The sequence below is a fragment of the Ursus arctos genome, unplaced genomic scaffold (genome assembly GCF_023065955.2).
Source record: "Ursus arctos isolate Adak ecotype North America unplaced genomic scaffold, UrsArc2.0 scaffold_4, whole genome shotgun sequence".
NCBI lineage: Eukaryota > Metazoa > Chordata > Mammalia > Carnivora > Ursidae > Ursus > Ursus arctos.
Window position 1 is genome coordinate 84,801,119 of NW_026623056.1, and position 16,373 is coordinate 84,817,491.

At 48.2% G+C, this 16,373-nt stretch overlaps 1 protein-coding gene across 3 annotated transcripts in view; it reads right to left on the minus strand.

Moving 5' to 3' along the window:
• RUNX1 (RUNX family transcription factor 1) overlaps positions 1–16,373 on the minus strand; it is a 243,627-nt gene that overhangs the window by 78,817 nt on the left and 148,437 nt on the right. For all 3 annotated transcript variants that reach the window (XM_026508403.3, XM_057306541.1, XM_057306540.1), the window contains 2 exons: positions 11,512–11,765; positions 5,164–5,320 (listed from right to left, as the gene is read on the minus strand). In XM_026508403.3, the coding sequence (XP_026364188.1) occupies positions 5,164–5,320; positions 11,512–11,765 (411 nt within the window). The remainder of the gene's footprint in view (positions 1–5,163; positions 5,321–11,511; positions 11,766–16,373) is intronic.

The window sequence follows — 16,373 nt, forward strand, 5'->3', positions numbered from 1 at the left end:
TGACACTATCGGCGATGTCTGGCACTTCATAAAATCAGCAAGAAAACCATGAAGAGATAAATTGTGAAACTCTATGTTCCAAGCATAAGCAGTTTCCAAGAGAGTTTTCCTCCTTGGTCCTTGCCATGGTGTTAGCAGGACAAGGACTGCCAGGGGTAGCGGCTGGGGGTGGGGAGCACCTCGCTTTGAGGAAGTGTTGCTACCCTTTTATTGGCAAATGGGAAACAGAATGAGAAACCTGATCTCTCAAGACAGAACTCTCTGTCAGATCAGGGACACCAGCTTTCGACCTGCCATCTAAAGGAATTATTTGCTGGGGCAGCCTGGGGCTCGGGATCTCAGAATCTGGGTCTTTTTGTTGTTGTTGCTTTTAATCATGTCTTTTTCTTATATTCTCTCCAGGAGATCTGATTGCCAGCTTAGTATCTTGAGTGTTGCCCATGGAACAGCTCTGGGGTTGTCAGATAAATTTTTCCTACCCCTCTTTATGGGACTCCAGGATGGAAGGGAGAATGACTTGGATCCTATGATAATATTGTGAGTCATTCTGACCACTTCTTAGTAACAACCGCTCCGTAAAGACACGTCTCTTTTCATGTAGGATACCAGCACAGTTTAAATGGACCTTCCCTCCATCTCAGCCGCGGTCTTTCACTCATCTGAAAGCAACCTCCCCATACTGTTCCCCAAATAATGCAAAATACTGTAAGAATGAAACCGCCTTAAGTAACAAACATTACGCAAATATGCAATAACCCAGATTGTGACAGGGTAAATATTATGTCTGGGAAGACATCCATAGCAAGAACATAATGAAGGAATTTCATTTTATAAAAGCATTGGGAAGGGGTACTATTTTGAAAGTGGGGGAGATTTAAGTTGCCAGGGAGGTCAACATAAACAGAAATTCCTCCAAGGAATTAAACCCCATTCTAACAGACCGGAGAAATCCCAAACCTCAAGGGGCTGAGTGTGGAATTCACATTGCTGCTCCGCAGGGGTGTGGGGCTGGGGGGGCGGTAAGTGAGGGGGGAAGGGGGGGCTTAGGCATTCGCTAGAGAAGAGGCTGTAACAAAATGGGCCCCTTCCCCTTTCAAGGGACTACATGTGTGCCTACCTGATGACCTTCGGGAAGTTTGGACCAGTCGTTTGAATGGGATCTATTTTCCTAATTACACAAACCAGGTCCTGGCTATAATAAAAACAGGTGTTACCAAAACACACAGGGTGCAAAAAGAGTGTCCACCTCGTCTCTCCATTTCTTCATATTCCAATTATCTACTCTGTGCAGCCCAGTGCGAGGCCGGCCCTCCATGGTCAAGGCAAAGTTCCAAATTCACAGACGCTTGGCTCGGGGGTCCGTGGATCCCCAGCAGGTCCACAAAGGAGCCTCGGCAGTCCTGGAACCTGAAACTGTGCCTGAAACTCTGGGTAGAAGAGCACATGCCTGTTTTTCTTCCCCTTGGGTGAAGGCTTCCAAAGGATTTTCACAATTATCTATGATGTTCCCAAAAGATTAAAAAATCATATTCTTAGGAATTAGAAGGAAATTTGCACTGGGTTCTCTTCCCCCCTTTATGATGTGGTTGATGATACGGTCTGGTAGATTTCCTCTTTGGTTCTAAAATGAATTAACTAAAGCCGTACTCCCTGATTGATGGATTCCTTTCCAACTGATTATGTATTACAGCAGCCACGGAAGCACTCACAGATCTCACTGCTGAAATGTCTTCAGTGTCTCTCCGCGGCAGCCACGAGACGCTTTCTTGTAACTGAAAATACCAAGGAAAACCTGCCTCGACTGCTGATGTCACTGACGGAGGGGACGGCTAGTTAACCTCGCCAAAGAGAAACTGCTTTTGATCCTGAACTTCGGTTTTCCGGGGGTGAGGGCCGGTTCTTCAGAACCTGTGGTTAAGTGTGGAAGGTTCTGAACAACCACTTGTGTGGTCGGCATCACCTCTCGTCCCCTGGGGGCTGCCATCTCCTCTTCCCCTGTCCAGGCAGAGTGCATTTCTATGGAGACACTGAATGGAAGGGAGCAAATCCCAAGGGGGAAGTATCCCCTGCACGCAATTTAAATTGGCCAGGAGAAAAAGGAAGGAAGGGGAAAAAGGAAGACAGTTCAGACTACCGAAGCCTTCACTAGTATTTTTTAGGGGCCAATGTTGTCAGCAAGGCCCTAAAAGCCGGACGGGCAGGTTTTCCCAGTTGCAGGCTGAACTTGAGGTTATAAGTTGTGATTCTGGATAGAAGCCAGCGCCCAGACAGATCAGTTTTGTCGACCAGAGAAAAACCCTTCCACGTCCAACCTCTGGCAATTTCTGTGAGGTGTTCCAAACCCCATGGACTGGCAGCTGGTAAAAGAAAAGGGAGTTTCTTTTTCTGCCCTTGGTTTAGAACTGAGAACCAAGCCCTTTTGAGAACCCATCGGATCAGTGCTGTTTGACAGAATGCGAACCTGGCATTGAAATGTTTGGATGAGCCAACAGCCAGGACCTTCTCGGCCACGGTGGCGTGTTGATGCCAATGACGTGTTTTCAGGCACATTTTCAAAAACAGAAAATGAAACAGTAAATAGTCTTACGATCGCTTCATAAAACGTAATGAGACTATTAAAGGACAAGATTCAGTGCGGAAGATTAAGACTAATTGTCAAAATTAGTGAGAATCATCTGTTCTCTTCGTAATGGGAAGCAAATTCGCAAAAAGACCAACCACACAAATAAAAAAAAACCCCACCAAAAAACAAAAAACCTGGCAGGCTCTGCTGTTGACACACTCGAGAGAGTAAAATCGAGTTGTATTTTTTGACTGGGGAGAGATCAGGAGACAAAGTCAAACGGGGCCTGCTGACAGCTCATTTTGTTTTGTAGTACTGACCAAAAAAACAAAACAAAACAAAAACAACCAAAGAAACAAAAACCCACAAACAAAGAAACAACCCACTCAACACCAACAATAAACAGGGTAACCGGGATCAGGGTTCCTGTATCTGGGATTGCTTACGATCACTTCTGGGAAGCGGAGCCTGTTCAAAACAGATATTGTCTGTTTATGGCATTTTCCTCTATTTTTTTTTTTTTTTTTCTTTTTGGTTCCAGGTTATCTGAAGATAGCCCGGGCTTGGTTGTAGCTATTTTACTCTTTGGGTTTTATGCAAACTCTAGGGCATACTGGCACGAATCCGGCAGCCAACTGCAAACAATCCACACCTTGGGGAAACAGTTCACGGTTACCCAAGTAAACACAAGGCACCTCTATTAGTCACCCACTCAAAACAGAAATGGCCAATGAGGGACCAGAGACCAGCCCTCGACGCCCAAAAAGGAAGCACGCTGCTTTCAAAATCCCATTCTTTATTATCACCGACTCACTGCACACTGCCCCAGAGCCACTACAGCTCTTCTCATGGGAAAGTGTCACAGGCACGATCCATGCACGTTTCCCAAACTTTTATAACCAAAACCTGACACGGGGACCCACATCGATACATGCTACAATAACAGGACTTTTCCTGGAAAGGCAACCCAAGGCAGCTCAGCCATTGTCCCTAATGGTATAAATCCACAAGAACTGAATTAAGATGGCTAGCGAGGCTGGTAGGCAGGGGCCAGGCAATAGGGCCTTTGTGTTTTATTGGCTTCTCACCTACTGTGCCAGCTACTCATCTGAAGCCTTCAAGATGTTTTCCAAACACACATCTCTGAATCATAATGTGAATTCCATTTACTGAGAGGTGGGGACTTTTAATATAACAAGTGAACCCATTTAATGACTTTATGCTTTCATATGTTATAGCATCTCTCCTGCTTTCAATAAGTGGATATAATTTTCTTTGCATTACCCTATTATTAACATAGTTAGTATCATGAACATATATTTTCAATCAGTTATAAGGTTTTTTTTTTTTTAATTTTCTCCACCTAGGATTCTATTTTAAAAATGCTGCAGGCAGCTCAAATAGCAAAAATGAAGGCCCCAAAGAGCAACACACCTTTCCCCCTTCCCCTCTTTGACTAACCAAACGCAGATTTTCTTGTATTTTAGAATGCCTTTATAAAGAGTAATGATTACTCTTATGTTTAAACGTCCATTGGTTATACTTTAATTTTTTTTAATACAAGAGTCATCTACTGCTGTTTATGTATTTATCATGTCTTTTTTATTAGACTCAAAATAACTTGTATTCTTTACCTTAGTCAATACTATATTATGAAATGAGATTTTCAAAGCAAACTATCCTTCCTCTTTCCGTTCAACTTCTAGTACTTATTGCTATTTATAAAAACGACTTCAGTTCTTACAATACAGAGAAAACACAATATTTGAAAATAACTGGAAACCAGAGGAGATTGCGGGCCCAAATACCTCTCTCAGCTCTAATACTTCAGGAAGAGGCACAGAAAAATAAAACTGCACATATGAACTGCCCTGACACAACGGTTCCTTTGGGGAACCCAGTCTTTAACAGATTGGTACTAGAATGTTAACTGGGTCTGACCCCTCCCCCAAAGAATAAGAAGGCATCCGAATTACATGTGACAGGAAGGTCGTAAATGCCATCACATATGCCAAACCAGAATGGTACTATCGCTGTCTCTTCATATTTTATCGTAAAATGGTAAATGTACTTGAAACCACATTTCAATAACCATATACTGTATATCTCTAAAAACAATCACAAGTGATCATTTGAAACTCTGTCCCTTGTCACAGATAGCACATGGATTCTAAGTTAAAGGCTTCCATGATGTACATTTTTGATAATTATCAAGTAGAGAATACCAGGTATATAATCTTAGTTTCCATGATGGTGAGTTTTATATTTTTACATTTTAGTAAAGATGGGAGGAATTTCCTTGAAATTCATAATTCATCCTTTGCATGTTCCAAATCAGTCTTAAACGAATTCAGTAATAGAAAGCAACAATGTAAAGGTAGATTCTTGAAAAGATACCACATTTTAAATCAGTATTTTTAAAAATCTTAAAGTAGCAATATCAACAAGAAAGACTGTGTTTCCAGCGATCCCACCACAGAAACTTCTAGAACATTACAGAAACTTCTAGAACGTCATAGACACGTCCAGAAGTTTTGAAATTTGGATTTGTTGCCATGTAAAAACTCTGCACTCCCATTTTAGTTTTCACAGATACATACCTCTTCCACTCCGACCGACAAACCTGAGGTCATTGAATCTCGCAACTTGGTTTTTCATGGCTGCGGTGGCATTTCTCAGTTCAGCTGAGTAGTTTTCGTCATTGCCCGCCATCACAGTGACCAGAGTGCCATCAGGGACATCTCCCAGAGCCACCACCTATACACCAACCAAGGGACAGATGCAGACATCAGACATGCTGTAAACTTTTATGCCATTGGTATATTAGTTGTTTTAAAAGTAAATATATATAAGGTGATCTTTTTTTTTTTAAGGATGTATTTATTTTAGAGAGAGGGAGAGTGCGTGCACAAGAGAGCAGCGAGGGGGCAGAGGGAGAGGAAGAGAGAGTGAATCTCAAGCAGAGCCCATACCGGGCTCGATCCCATGACCCTGAGATCACGACCTGAACTGAAATCAAGAGCTGGACGATCAACCGACTGGGCCTCCAGGCGCCCCAGTGATCCTCTTAAGTTTGCAAAGGAATAGCAGAACAATGGTAAAGTTATTAATGGGAAGAATCTCTTTGAATTCCATTATGCAGAACTACATATAAAGTTTCGAGTCCTAAAACATTCACCTAATAAGGCCACCTAAAGTCACATGGCGCAGTTGGGACAAGACTGACTACGGCAAGGACTTTGAAAGCTATGCCTTCTCATGAATGGAATCATCTTAATCCTTCCTATTTGAGGAATGCAATGTCTTGTTTTTATAAGTTTATAACCTGACCCATCTCTCGCTTGTCCAGACGTCCACTGGTAGGCCTCACGGGGCTCGCTTTGCTTTTAGGTGTTTAAACTTATCTCTGCTAAAATTAAATTTGATTGTTACAACTGAATTGCCGACGATTCTTGAATAACTCTCTTTGCAGTTCATCTTTGAGACACCCCCCACCCCCCGCTTGCTTCACTTATTTTGAATATCAGTAGCAAGGAATTCTGGCACGCAAGGCAAAAACTCAGAAATCTACCCTTTGCTCATTACTAATTGCAAGATCAACAGACCTCAGAGAAGAGGGGCACTCACTGAAGCTCAGGGGTGCTGCTCTGAATTCAGGAGTGGAACTACATGGCATTTTTATATCTGTGGGTCCCCTGGATGCGTCAACTATGTCCTGAGAGATGACTGAGGTTTTCCTAACAGAAGCCCTGTTAGGAAAACTGGTGGATAAATATTTTTGATATTCATGTAACAAAAAAGCAGTAATTTCAAGGTAAAAATGCTCTGAAGAGCATGACATGAAGATGTTTTGTGCAGTGGTATCTATTTCTTGGCCATCATCCGACTCTTCTAGAAAGGACTTTATGGGGGCTAGACAATTATTATTAGCTATATTTCCTTTGTGTCTATTTTTTAAAGTGGTCATAGGATCTCAAATCAAAATGCCCCAAGTTGAACCTATTCCTATCATTTCTGATATTCCCTCACGGTATTTTCTCAGTCAGTAGTTGAATTCTATGTTAATCATTCCAATTACATAATCACCTTCTTATTCTGTATTTGAGTTGTAACAGCAATGAATTCTCTAGTGATTATTCTTCCTTTTTACCTAATCATCACTACATAATTTTGGGGGTAAGACCTATATTTTCAATCCCCTTTTCCTGTCTGTAAATAAGGCTACCATAGGCTCCCTCGTACGACAGCAAAGACATTGTTTCTCGAAATGCCCATCTCCATTGCCTGCTTGGCCATTACCCCTTCCCTGCATCAACTAGGTGACCATCTACTGCTTTTATTCTTTGTGAGGCTTCAGCTCTCGGATTCTGATGAGGATGACAGGGAGGACAAGCCATCTCACCACAAGGGACTAGGGGACAGGAGAACAAGCCCACACGGCAATAGGTAGGTACCTTCTCCATCTGCCCTATCCCACTTGCTCTGTGGAGCACCCTCCGGGCCTTTTATCTTTCCTTCTAATCCTTTCCATCCCAACACTGGGCATGTTTTCTACCAAGGAGATTTAAAAACACAGCTATTTATTCCCCAAGCACCCTCTAATTAGATATTTAGTTCCCATTATAAGTGTGTTTGTTGCCTTTTAATTAAAAGCAGTAATATGACATTTCCCTTTTGTTTCGAAAACATCATTGAAATAAATCTCCCTGATCAGTTACTTACGTATTTTACCTTTTTTTTCCTAGTCCCACAAAATGTGCTTGCTCTACTCTGCTTTTTTCAGTCTCTGAAAAATTTTTCCACTTTTTTTTCTCACTATTTTCACTTCCCTCTGTAAAATTAGCTCACAGTGTTGAAATGCCCTCCTTGAACACATATTTTTACTTCCTCATCCCCATTTCCCTGTGATGACCTGGCTTCTCTATTTTACTCCAACATTTAGTGAGTACACAGGGGCTGTACACTCAACTACGTGGTTTTCAAACTGAAGAACTCGTTGTTGGGGCCGCATCTGTGAAGTGGTCAAAATACATAAATCTTGTCTCTATCTTCCAAAATGTATGCTAAATCACCTTCCTCCCACTGGCTCCTCTCACGATGGTCCGGGACTGCCCCTCTCTCCTTTCCAAAACTATCCTTGTCAGTAATTTGGCAAACTCATGAGACCTTCACCAAGTAGAAACAAATATAGAGTAAAATGATCATGGTGGCTAAATCTGAAAAGGCTGTTGATGGTGGGATTTAAGACTGACAAAATTAGGAGTTTAACCCTTCCTAGCCCTCCCTTTCTAAAAAAATGCAGCAAAAGTCCAAGATATTTGGGTGCTCAAAGATCATTTTTGTTGTTGTTTTTTTTATTGATCTCAGAGGGACTTTTTTCTTTTTCTTTTTTTTTGGCAGGAGAAAAGGGGAGAATATTAAATTACACTAATAACTTATATATCATCTAATTGTTAACAAGCACACTTAGACTAGATTAAAAAATTAAAAAAAATTAAAACTAACACGTCTGCTAATTTGATACAGATTGTCCCACTGATAGACAATAAAAAGAGCATAAAAAACTCTAACTTCAAACAGAAAAAAAGAAGGAACTGGAATGAAAAGCTATAAACAATAGGTAAGGACACACTAACATTCACATTTTAACACAGACCAAACAGACAAGAAGGGACTTGCTGGCCAAAGGATATCTCATATTTTGTTTTACTTCTCTGTTTTTAAAGTATCAGGAAGTTGGGCAAAACATCAACCCTCCTATGTACTGCACGGGTCTCCCTACGCTGCTGTTGGCTAGTCTGTTCACAGTTCAAACTGGCATTTCAAACAACTCTAATTAGGTTGAAATTACAGTTACAATTCATTTATTTCAAATCCCTTAATTTTCTAGAGTTTCAAAGAAAGCTGTGGAGTGGAACCCAGAATTCAGCCGAGATGACATTTAATGCATACCTAGGGACTGCAATCTTGCCCATAGAAACACTACTTACTTCTTTCTTATGTAAAGAATATAACTATTAGCATCCCAAACCTCTGAATTTGCTGAGGGCATGTTTATGCCTTTGGACCCTGGTGTACCGGGCCTAAACAAACTGTAATATTGCAGTACTTAAAAAAAAAAAAAATCCTAAGTCATCTACATAGCTCTTTAGGCTGCTTCTGGAAATCGTGGGTAACACACAGCAAATTGAAGATTTTCCCAGTAGTAAAATAGGTCTCTTTTCTACGCTAAAAAAAAAAAAAAAAAAAAAAAAATTAAGGTATTCCATGGGAAAAATGAGGGCAGGATATATTTTGGGGTCCAGGATAAGCAAATAGGAAGATTTTAATCTATTTGAAGGAAAATTCATAATTTGAAGTCTCCCTTTAGTTTCTAAGATTAAAGCAGGGGATTTACACATAGGATTTCAGAGACTAGGAAACAATAACTTAAACGCTCTGTTCATCAGTATCATCAGACTTTATCACTGTTTCACATTTTCTCCTCCTTATTACCGGGAATATAACCATTCTTTACTAATTAACTGCTTAAAAAGATAGTGTGGGCTTATTTGAAATCCACATTTTAAAGTCATAATTTCTATAGGAACTGTTTAGAAGGCGGGTAGGTGGCTAAGTGCACAGTGGGGCCGGGGATACAGAAGAAATCGACCCGGACACAGTCACATTTTGAAGGCTAGCTTGCTTTTCTCCTTAACCTTTGGGCTCCTTCCCTCCCTGAAAATTCTGTCAGCTCCTTCAGTTGTGCAGGGAGCAGTCTTCCTTCAGGAAGAGGCCTCTCTTGATGGGGACGGAGTGGTGACAGATATTACTCAAGTGGCCTCACTTCTCTGCTGTCCTTCCCTTTCCCCCAAATGTTCTCAAGACACCTTTGAACTTTTTTCAAGAGAACGATGCCTTGGTCATTGAGGAGATGACAAATTATTACTCAGTAAAACAAATTCAATCTTTTTAAAAAAGTGAATTGTCAAAAGTCATTTTGAAAAAGAAATCTCTTTGGTTACTAAGATTTCTACTAAAAAGAATTCCCTGATGGCTCATATAAGCAAGTTATATGTTTTTTTTTTTTCAGTCTTTTTGTAAAAAACAAAACAAAACAAAACTTTTCTTGGGGTGGCCTGAGAAACTCCATCACTTCACCTCCTGAAGATTATTAATCACTTAGTGTTTTGATATGTTTGGGCGTTGGTTGCCTGGCAGAGGAGGGGACATCCAGAAGAGATCTTGATTTACCCCCAACGGAAGCCACAGATCTCTCAGAACCCACTCGGTTGGTGTGTCAGGGGCTCCAGGTTTAAATGACCCTCTGGCCAATTATCAGCCTGTCTCCTCCCTCTGCTCTTATCTGAAAGTAGCCCCAGGGCCAAGCCCTGTCAAGTCCCCTGTCACCGAGGGGACTCAGTCCTGTCCTCTAGCTAGAAGAGCCCATTTAGGTAAAGAGATTAGAATGATTTAAAATTGAAATGGCCTCGCAACCCAAATCTACAGAGATGAAGGGCAGCAGGAAAGAGTCCAGTTGGGCTGCTCAACCCAATGCCTCATTCCCTTCCCCTCAAAACCTTCTGCTTTCAGAACACTGAGGCGCTTCTCGAGACACAGCCAAGGACACATTTTGTTTTGTTCTAGGAATCATAAATTCGGAAGGTGCATAAAGCTTAAAATTAAAGAACCTTATAAAAAAGCGAACAGTGTCCATTGTAACTAGATCAAGATCCAGGAGAGGCTTGGAACCATTAAAAAAAGTTTATATTAAATTAATCTCCTCTTAAATGGCACAATTACTTTAAAAAGAGTAGCTGATCTTTCCAGCTTCCCCCCCCCACCTGCTTTTTTCAGCCCTTTCAATGAAGAGGAAATGACTACAGATTGTACTAACAAGTTGCCCCTTCTTAAACCCCCCCCGCCCCGCCGCCCCAAGACAGAAGCATAGAATCCCCACCGCCGAAATTAAATTTCTACTATTTGCGGCCAGGGTGTGTGTGTGTTGCCGGGGGAGGGTGGGGAGGCAGTGGTTGTTTTAAAACGCCAGTGTTGTTTCTACATCCCCGTTGAAGGCCGAGGGTTTTAAAGGCAGCTCGAAGCTTGGGCAAGATTAGGGGCTCAAGTGGACGGAGACCCCTTGAGCTGTTCATCTTAAGTTGCGGGATCCAAGCCACCCGCCTCCTCAGACAGAAATGCTGCGAGCTGGTTAGACCCCGACTCGCAGGAGACAGCCTTGCCACCTTTCCAGGCCCCGGGCTTAATCTAGGTGAGCCAGAGATAAGGTTCAGGAGGGTTCCAGGAAAAGAAACAGGAATCGCTACTTGCGGCTTCTGGCAGGAGCAGGCTAGAAGCTGCAAAAAGCTCTTCAGAAAAGTTTTGCGAAGTTAACTACGCCCTCCGCGGACTTTGGACATGCTAATTTCAAAGGGACTGTTAAAGAGGAGGTGGGGGTAGGAAGCCCTGACAGTTTTCCTTGTCAGTTTATTTTCACTGACCCGAAAGTCTAAAAGTATCTTTATTTCCTGATGCCTCAATCGGAGGGAGGCAGAATGGCTTGGGTGTCAAGCCAGGGGTGGGGGGGCGGGGAGAAGCATGGGAGCAGACAGGCTTGCCGGGGCTGCGTTATAACTTTTTCTACTTTGCAGCAAAGCTAAGGACCTCTGTCAGGGAGCGCCCGACTCGCCCTCAGTGGACCTCTCCGGGGACATCCAGATTGTTTTCAGTCCTCCCTGGAGGCAGCCCCTGCGGGTACCCCCCCCCCCCCGCACACACACACGGAGGATCGCCAAGGCAACCCAGCATCCCCAGTGTCCCGAGAGCAGGAGGATGGACCAGGGGCCGCGGGGGGCAGCGCCGGCCCCTTTCTAGAACCCGGCCCCGCCCGCCTGGCCGCTGCCCTCCCGGATCGCCCCCGGCCTCCGCCGGCCTCCGCCTGTCCTCCCCGCCACCCGCTCCGGGCCGAATACCTTGAAAGCGATGGGCAGGGTCTTGTTGCAGCGCCAGTGCGTGGGCAGCACGGAGCAGAGGAAGTTGGGGCTGTCGGTGCGCACCAGTTCGCCGGGGTGGTCGGCCAGCACCTCCACCATGCTGCGATCGCCGCTCCTCAGCTTGCCGGCCAGGGCGGCGCCGGCGTCCGGGGCGCCCAGCGGCAGCGCCTCGCTCATCTTGCCCGGGCTCAGCGCGGTGGAAGGCGGCGTGAAGCGGCGGCTCGTGCTGGCATCTACGGGGATACGCATCACAACAAGCCGATTGAGTTAGGACCCTGCAAACAGCTCCTACCAGACGGCGACAGGGGCGCGGATCTTCGGCGAGCAGCTCCAGGGAGACCAACATACAAGTTCAGGGGCCTTTATTGCTGCGGGGGGAGGGGGACTGGGGGAGGCTGGAGGCTAAGTTACTAACAGTCCAGGAGGGGGAAAGTTCTGTGATGCCGGTCAGCTTCAGACCCGGCAGGGCTCCTAGCAACCGATCGCTTAATGCTTTAAAAATTGGGCGACTAGAATCCAAAGTCAAATGCCAAAGGAGACTGTCTTCTGAGTCTTGCTTTCAGAGTTTAACTTCAGTCTTTGGATGTTAAAAAAAAAAAAAAAAAAAAGTTCCCGGAGGCAAAATTCTCATACACTTCCTAAAATATTTATACGGAGAGCAAAAGGACGAGCAAATACATAATTTGGAAGTTCCAGTAGTTAATCGCCTGTCAGGTTTTTCTTTTTTTTTCAGGTGAGTTTTGTTTAAAGTCCCAGTACAACACAAAATATACGAGTGTCTACCATACGCAGAGCCGCTTTCATCATGCAAAACTGGCTTCGGTTCTTAAAAGCAAGAGCTGCGACTTCCAAAGGTCATTCTACTAATGTATGTGCACGTATATATAAATATATACATATGCTCTACTTCATAAAATATTTACAATTCAATCTGTAGAGAATTTAAACACAACAGAAATCCATTAATGTTCGCTGCTTTTTTTTTTTTAAGTAGCCTTGAAAAGCTTCAGTAGTTGAAGAAGGGCTGGTCTAGAAATAACTTGTCATGTTCTCTTAATAAATTCTGGCAAAAAGCTCAGTTCGGAAAATTCAGCTTTTCAAAGAAAAGCTAATCTTAAAAAAAAAAAAAAGTCCAAGTCGATGACACTCAGAGTACGGCTCTCCAATCTGAGAACTCGGGTTTGGGGATGTTGGTTAAGTTTGTGGCTGATCCTGTGGTTGGTGGGAGTTGAGCAGCAGCCGAGTCACACGCACGCAGACACGCACTCTTCCGAAGCCAGCCACTGTCTACATCGACTCGATGAGTCAGCCCGACTTGGGCAGTAGCGAGATGATCTTCCTCCAACGTCGCCCCAGCGCCGGCCGGTTAAATGCCCGGACGCGCCTATACCTACGATCACCGCGTAACCGCAGCAGGTGGAGCGGGCCTGGAGAAGAGGCTCCGCGGCGCAGATCGAAACAGATGGGGTGGCTCGAATTACACACGCAGTCACACTCCCACGCACACTGCCACGCACACGCAACTTCACGTCTGGCCTCGAAGCACAGCACACTTTCTCCTGCAGTTGTCAAAGGAAACAACCGGGGAAAAGTTCACAGGCAGGAAAGAAGTTGAAACATCCAGCCAAGAAGCCAGTTCATTCAAAAGTAAGAGAGAAAGAAAAAAAAAATCGTAGCTCCAACGCAGGTCAAGAAGAAGCAGCAAAAGGTTGACTTTCTTCTGGCGTCCCCAGGAGCCCCAGGAAGAGATGCCTGCCGGCGCAAGGCCGGGCAGCGTGGTGCCCTGGCTGGGTCCGGCCGCGGGGCGCCCGTCCCGCCTGCGCCCGCTGGCTCTATGAATGAGAGTGCCTGGAAATGAACGTGCTTTTACTGTAAGCCCGGCCCGAGGAATTCCATTCCCTCAGCTCTTTTGCATAGGGGCGGCTGCCGGCCAATCACAGGCCTTTCCGGTATCAGCCAGGGCGCGGCTCTCGGCCGCGGGCTCCTGGAATTGGCCCGCGCGCCCCCGCCGCCGCCGCCGCCGCGCGCTACTGTACGCAGCCCCCGAGGAGAGTCCGAGGCTACCGCGGCCTCCCCGCTCTCCCCGCGCACTCGCATCCACGCACACACACGCACACACTCACACATTAGCCCGAGGCCCCGCCCTGGTGCGGACCGCGGCCCTGCGTCTCTGCACAGATGCACAGTCGCGCGGCCGCCCGCCCGGGGCTGCAGTGCGCAGCGGCGCCACAGGCGCCGCGGTCTAGAGACCGAGGAGGTGGAAAAAGAGGAGGCCGGCCGGCCCAGGGAGGGCTTGGGCCGCTCGCTGTGCCCCGAGCGGCCCGGGCCCGGAGACCAGCTGGAGGGAGGCGCCCCTCGTGCCCTGGAGATGCAGCGGCCGCCGCGAGGCTCCTGGGACCGGCGCCGGAGCCCCGGGATGGCCCCGGGCCCTGCGCGGCCACCCACGGCCGAGCCTCTGCTTCCCCGGCTTGGGTGGGATTCGGCCGCGAGGGGGCCAGAGGGCCGAGGGCCCCGACTGGAGAGCGGCTCCGCGCGGCACCGTAGCCGGTGGGCAGCAGTGGAGAAGTGGCGCTGATTCATTTAATGAGGCCAGAAGGTCTAGGTCTCCATAACAGGGATTTGTGTTTTCAGTTTTCTCTCTTGGTTTGTTTTCTTTAATTGGTGTTTTTCACCGCGTCTGGGCTGCGGCTTAATTATGCAGCGCGCCCCACTCAGTCTGAGTGTGCTTCGCGGCGAGCAAAGGAGTGTCCCGATCAGGAAAGACCCCAAAGAACAAGCTACGGGAAATAAAGTTGAAAGCATCCGCGGGGCTGGTTCCCTGTTCTCCGAGCGTCGGCTCCCCCGCAGGCGGCACGGAAAGCCCACCGCTGGGCCCAAGTCGCCCGAGCCCCGCACCCACCTTCGGCTCCCCGGAAATGGCGCTGGCTCCTCTCCCCGCCCCCGCGCGCCCGAGCGGCCCGGGGTGCTGAACCCACCCTGGCTTTGCGCGCTGGCGGGAACTTCCCCAGAGTCAGTCCCCGCGGCGCCGCGGGCATTTTCGCGGAGCTTAGAGGGGCCCCGCCCGGGCGAGCGAGGCCCGTTCCCCCCCCCGCCCCACTAGAGCGCGGGGCTCCCTAGCTCCCCAAGGAAGCCACCACACCCCACCCCCTGCCGTGGGGCTCCTCATCCCCCGGGGGAGGCCGCTCACCCCCACCCCCAACACGGAACCCTCCACTTCAACTCCCTGGAGCTGGGGTCCCCGCGGGGCCCCTCCCGGCAGCCCCCTCCTGCCCCGCTGCGGACGCGCGGCTAGGGTGCTGGGGCCGCCGTCGCGCCGGATTCTCTTTGGGCTCTGCCTCTGGGGCCTAACGGAGGCGTCGGCCAGGGCGGGCCAGCCGGGGAGGCCCTTCCCGGGCACCCAGGCTCCTTCCCTTGCCCCAGGACCAGAGAGGCCCCACGGACTCGCCGAGCCGCCGGGAGGCTGGCGCCGGCCCCGCCGGAGGCGCTGCACGCCGCGGGCTCCCGGCGGACGCCAGGGGGCAGCAGCCGTCCTCGCTGCCGCCCGGGGCGCCTGGGAACGCCCCCGGTGGCGCGGGACTCTGACGGCCCTCCCCCCGGCCTTTGGGTCGCTCTTGTAGCAACTCCAGTTTGGGGAGAAAGGACTGGAATCGGCCGCATCTCGCCCCTACTATCCCAGCGGCGGAGGTGGTGGCGCAGGAACCCTCCGGCGGGGGTCTCCGCTGTCCTGACCCGCCCGCATCGGGGTCTTTCCCCGAAACTCCTGTGCACGCACACCGCGGTCGGCCAGCTCGCCACCATTGGTGCTCCCGGCGTCAGGGACACCGTCGCCGGGCCCGGGGCCTCGGCTCCCTCCTGCCTTTCCGAGCTTCTCCCCAGGTGGGCCGTCCCCTCTCTCCACTCCCGGACACCCGGGACACTCCCGAGAACAACCAGCAACTAGCTGCATTTTGTTTTAATAGGTCTGGGGTCTCCGAAAACTCCTTTTTATTTTTCCTTAAAAATGACTTTGAAGAAGCCACATTTCAGGAGTCAAGACCCCCAAAAGTCCTCTCACCTCCTTGGCCCAGCGATTCCAAATATTGCGCAGTTGCCAAGCCTCTCAGCCTACCCACCGCCCCCCCCCCGCCCCGCCCCGCCAGGCTCGGACGCTGCCGGCCTTAGCGACGAGTTGGGGCGACTGAAACCCCTTTGCCGAGGCTCAAACACATCGCTGTAAGAGCCCACCGAGCGCTCCTGGGGACAGCCTCCAAGTGCATCCCCAGGGGACCCCCGCGGACGTGGAGGGTGGGGCTCAAGAGTGCGGCAGAGGCGAAAATGGGCTCTGACTCCGGGGATCTAGCGGACTGGGGTAATTCGCCCTGCGGAAAGGTCAGAGAAGGCGGCTCCTCTGGGGCTCGGGCGGTTTGAAACCCTAAACCCTGCGAGGGGAAGCCGGTCGGACTCTCCCCGGCGGGGTCAAGTTCCCTCCCTTAGAAAAGAGGTACAGGGATAGATGCACGAAGTTTAGCCCTTCAAGGGCAGCACCGTGGGCGCTGCTCAGCTGAGTTTCAACCAATAAATCTCGAGTTTGAACGTCGACAAGGATGATAAGGGCAAGAAAAGCTTTTGCTGATATATTCTAAATCCGGCCGCCGCGCATTTAAGGTTCCCGGGACCCGCGCCGGCTCTGACTGCGCTGTGCGGTGCACACTTGAAAACCAGAAACAAACAAAACACAGCAACCTTCCTTGCCGAGGAACTAAAATGAATGGAAAGCAGGCTGCGCGCGGCTCAGCTAAGGTGGACCTGGAGTCCCTTAGTCTGAGAGACTTTTTAAAGACCTTACTAAGTTCATTAACATC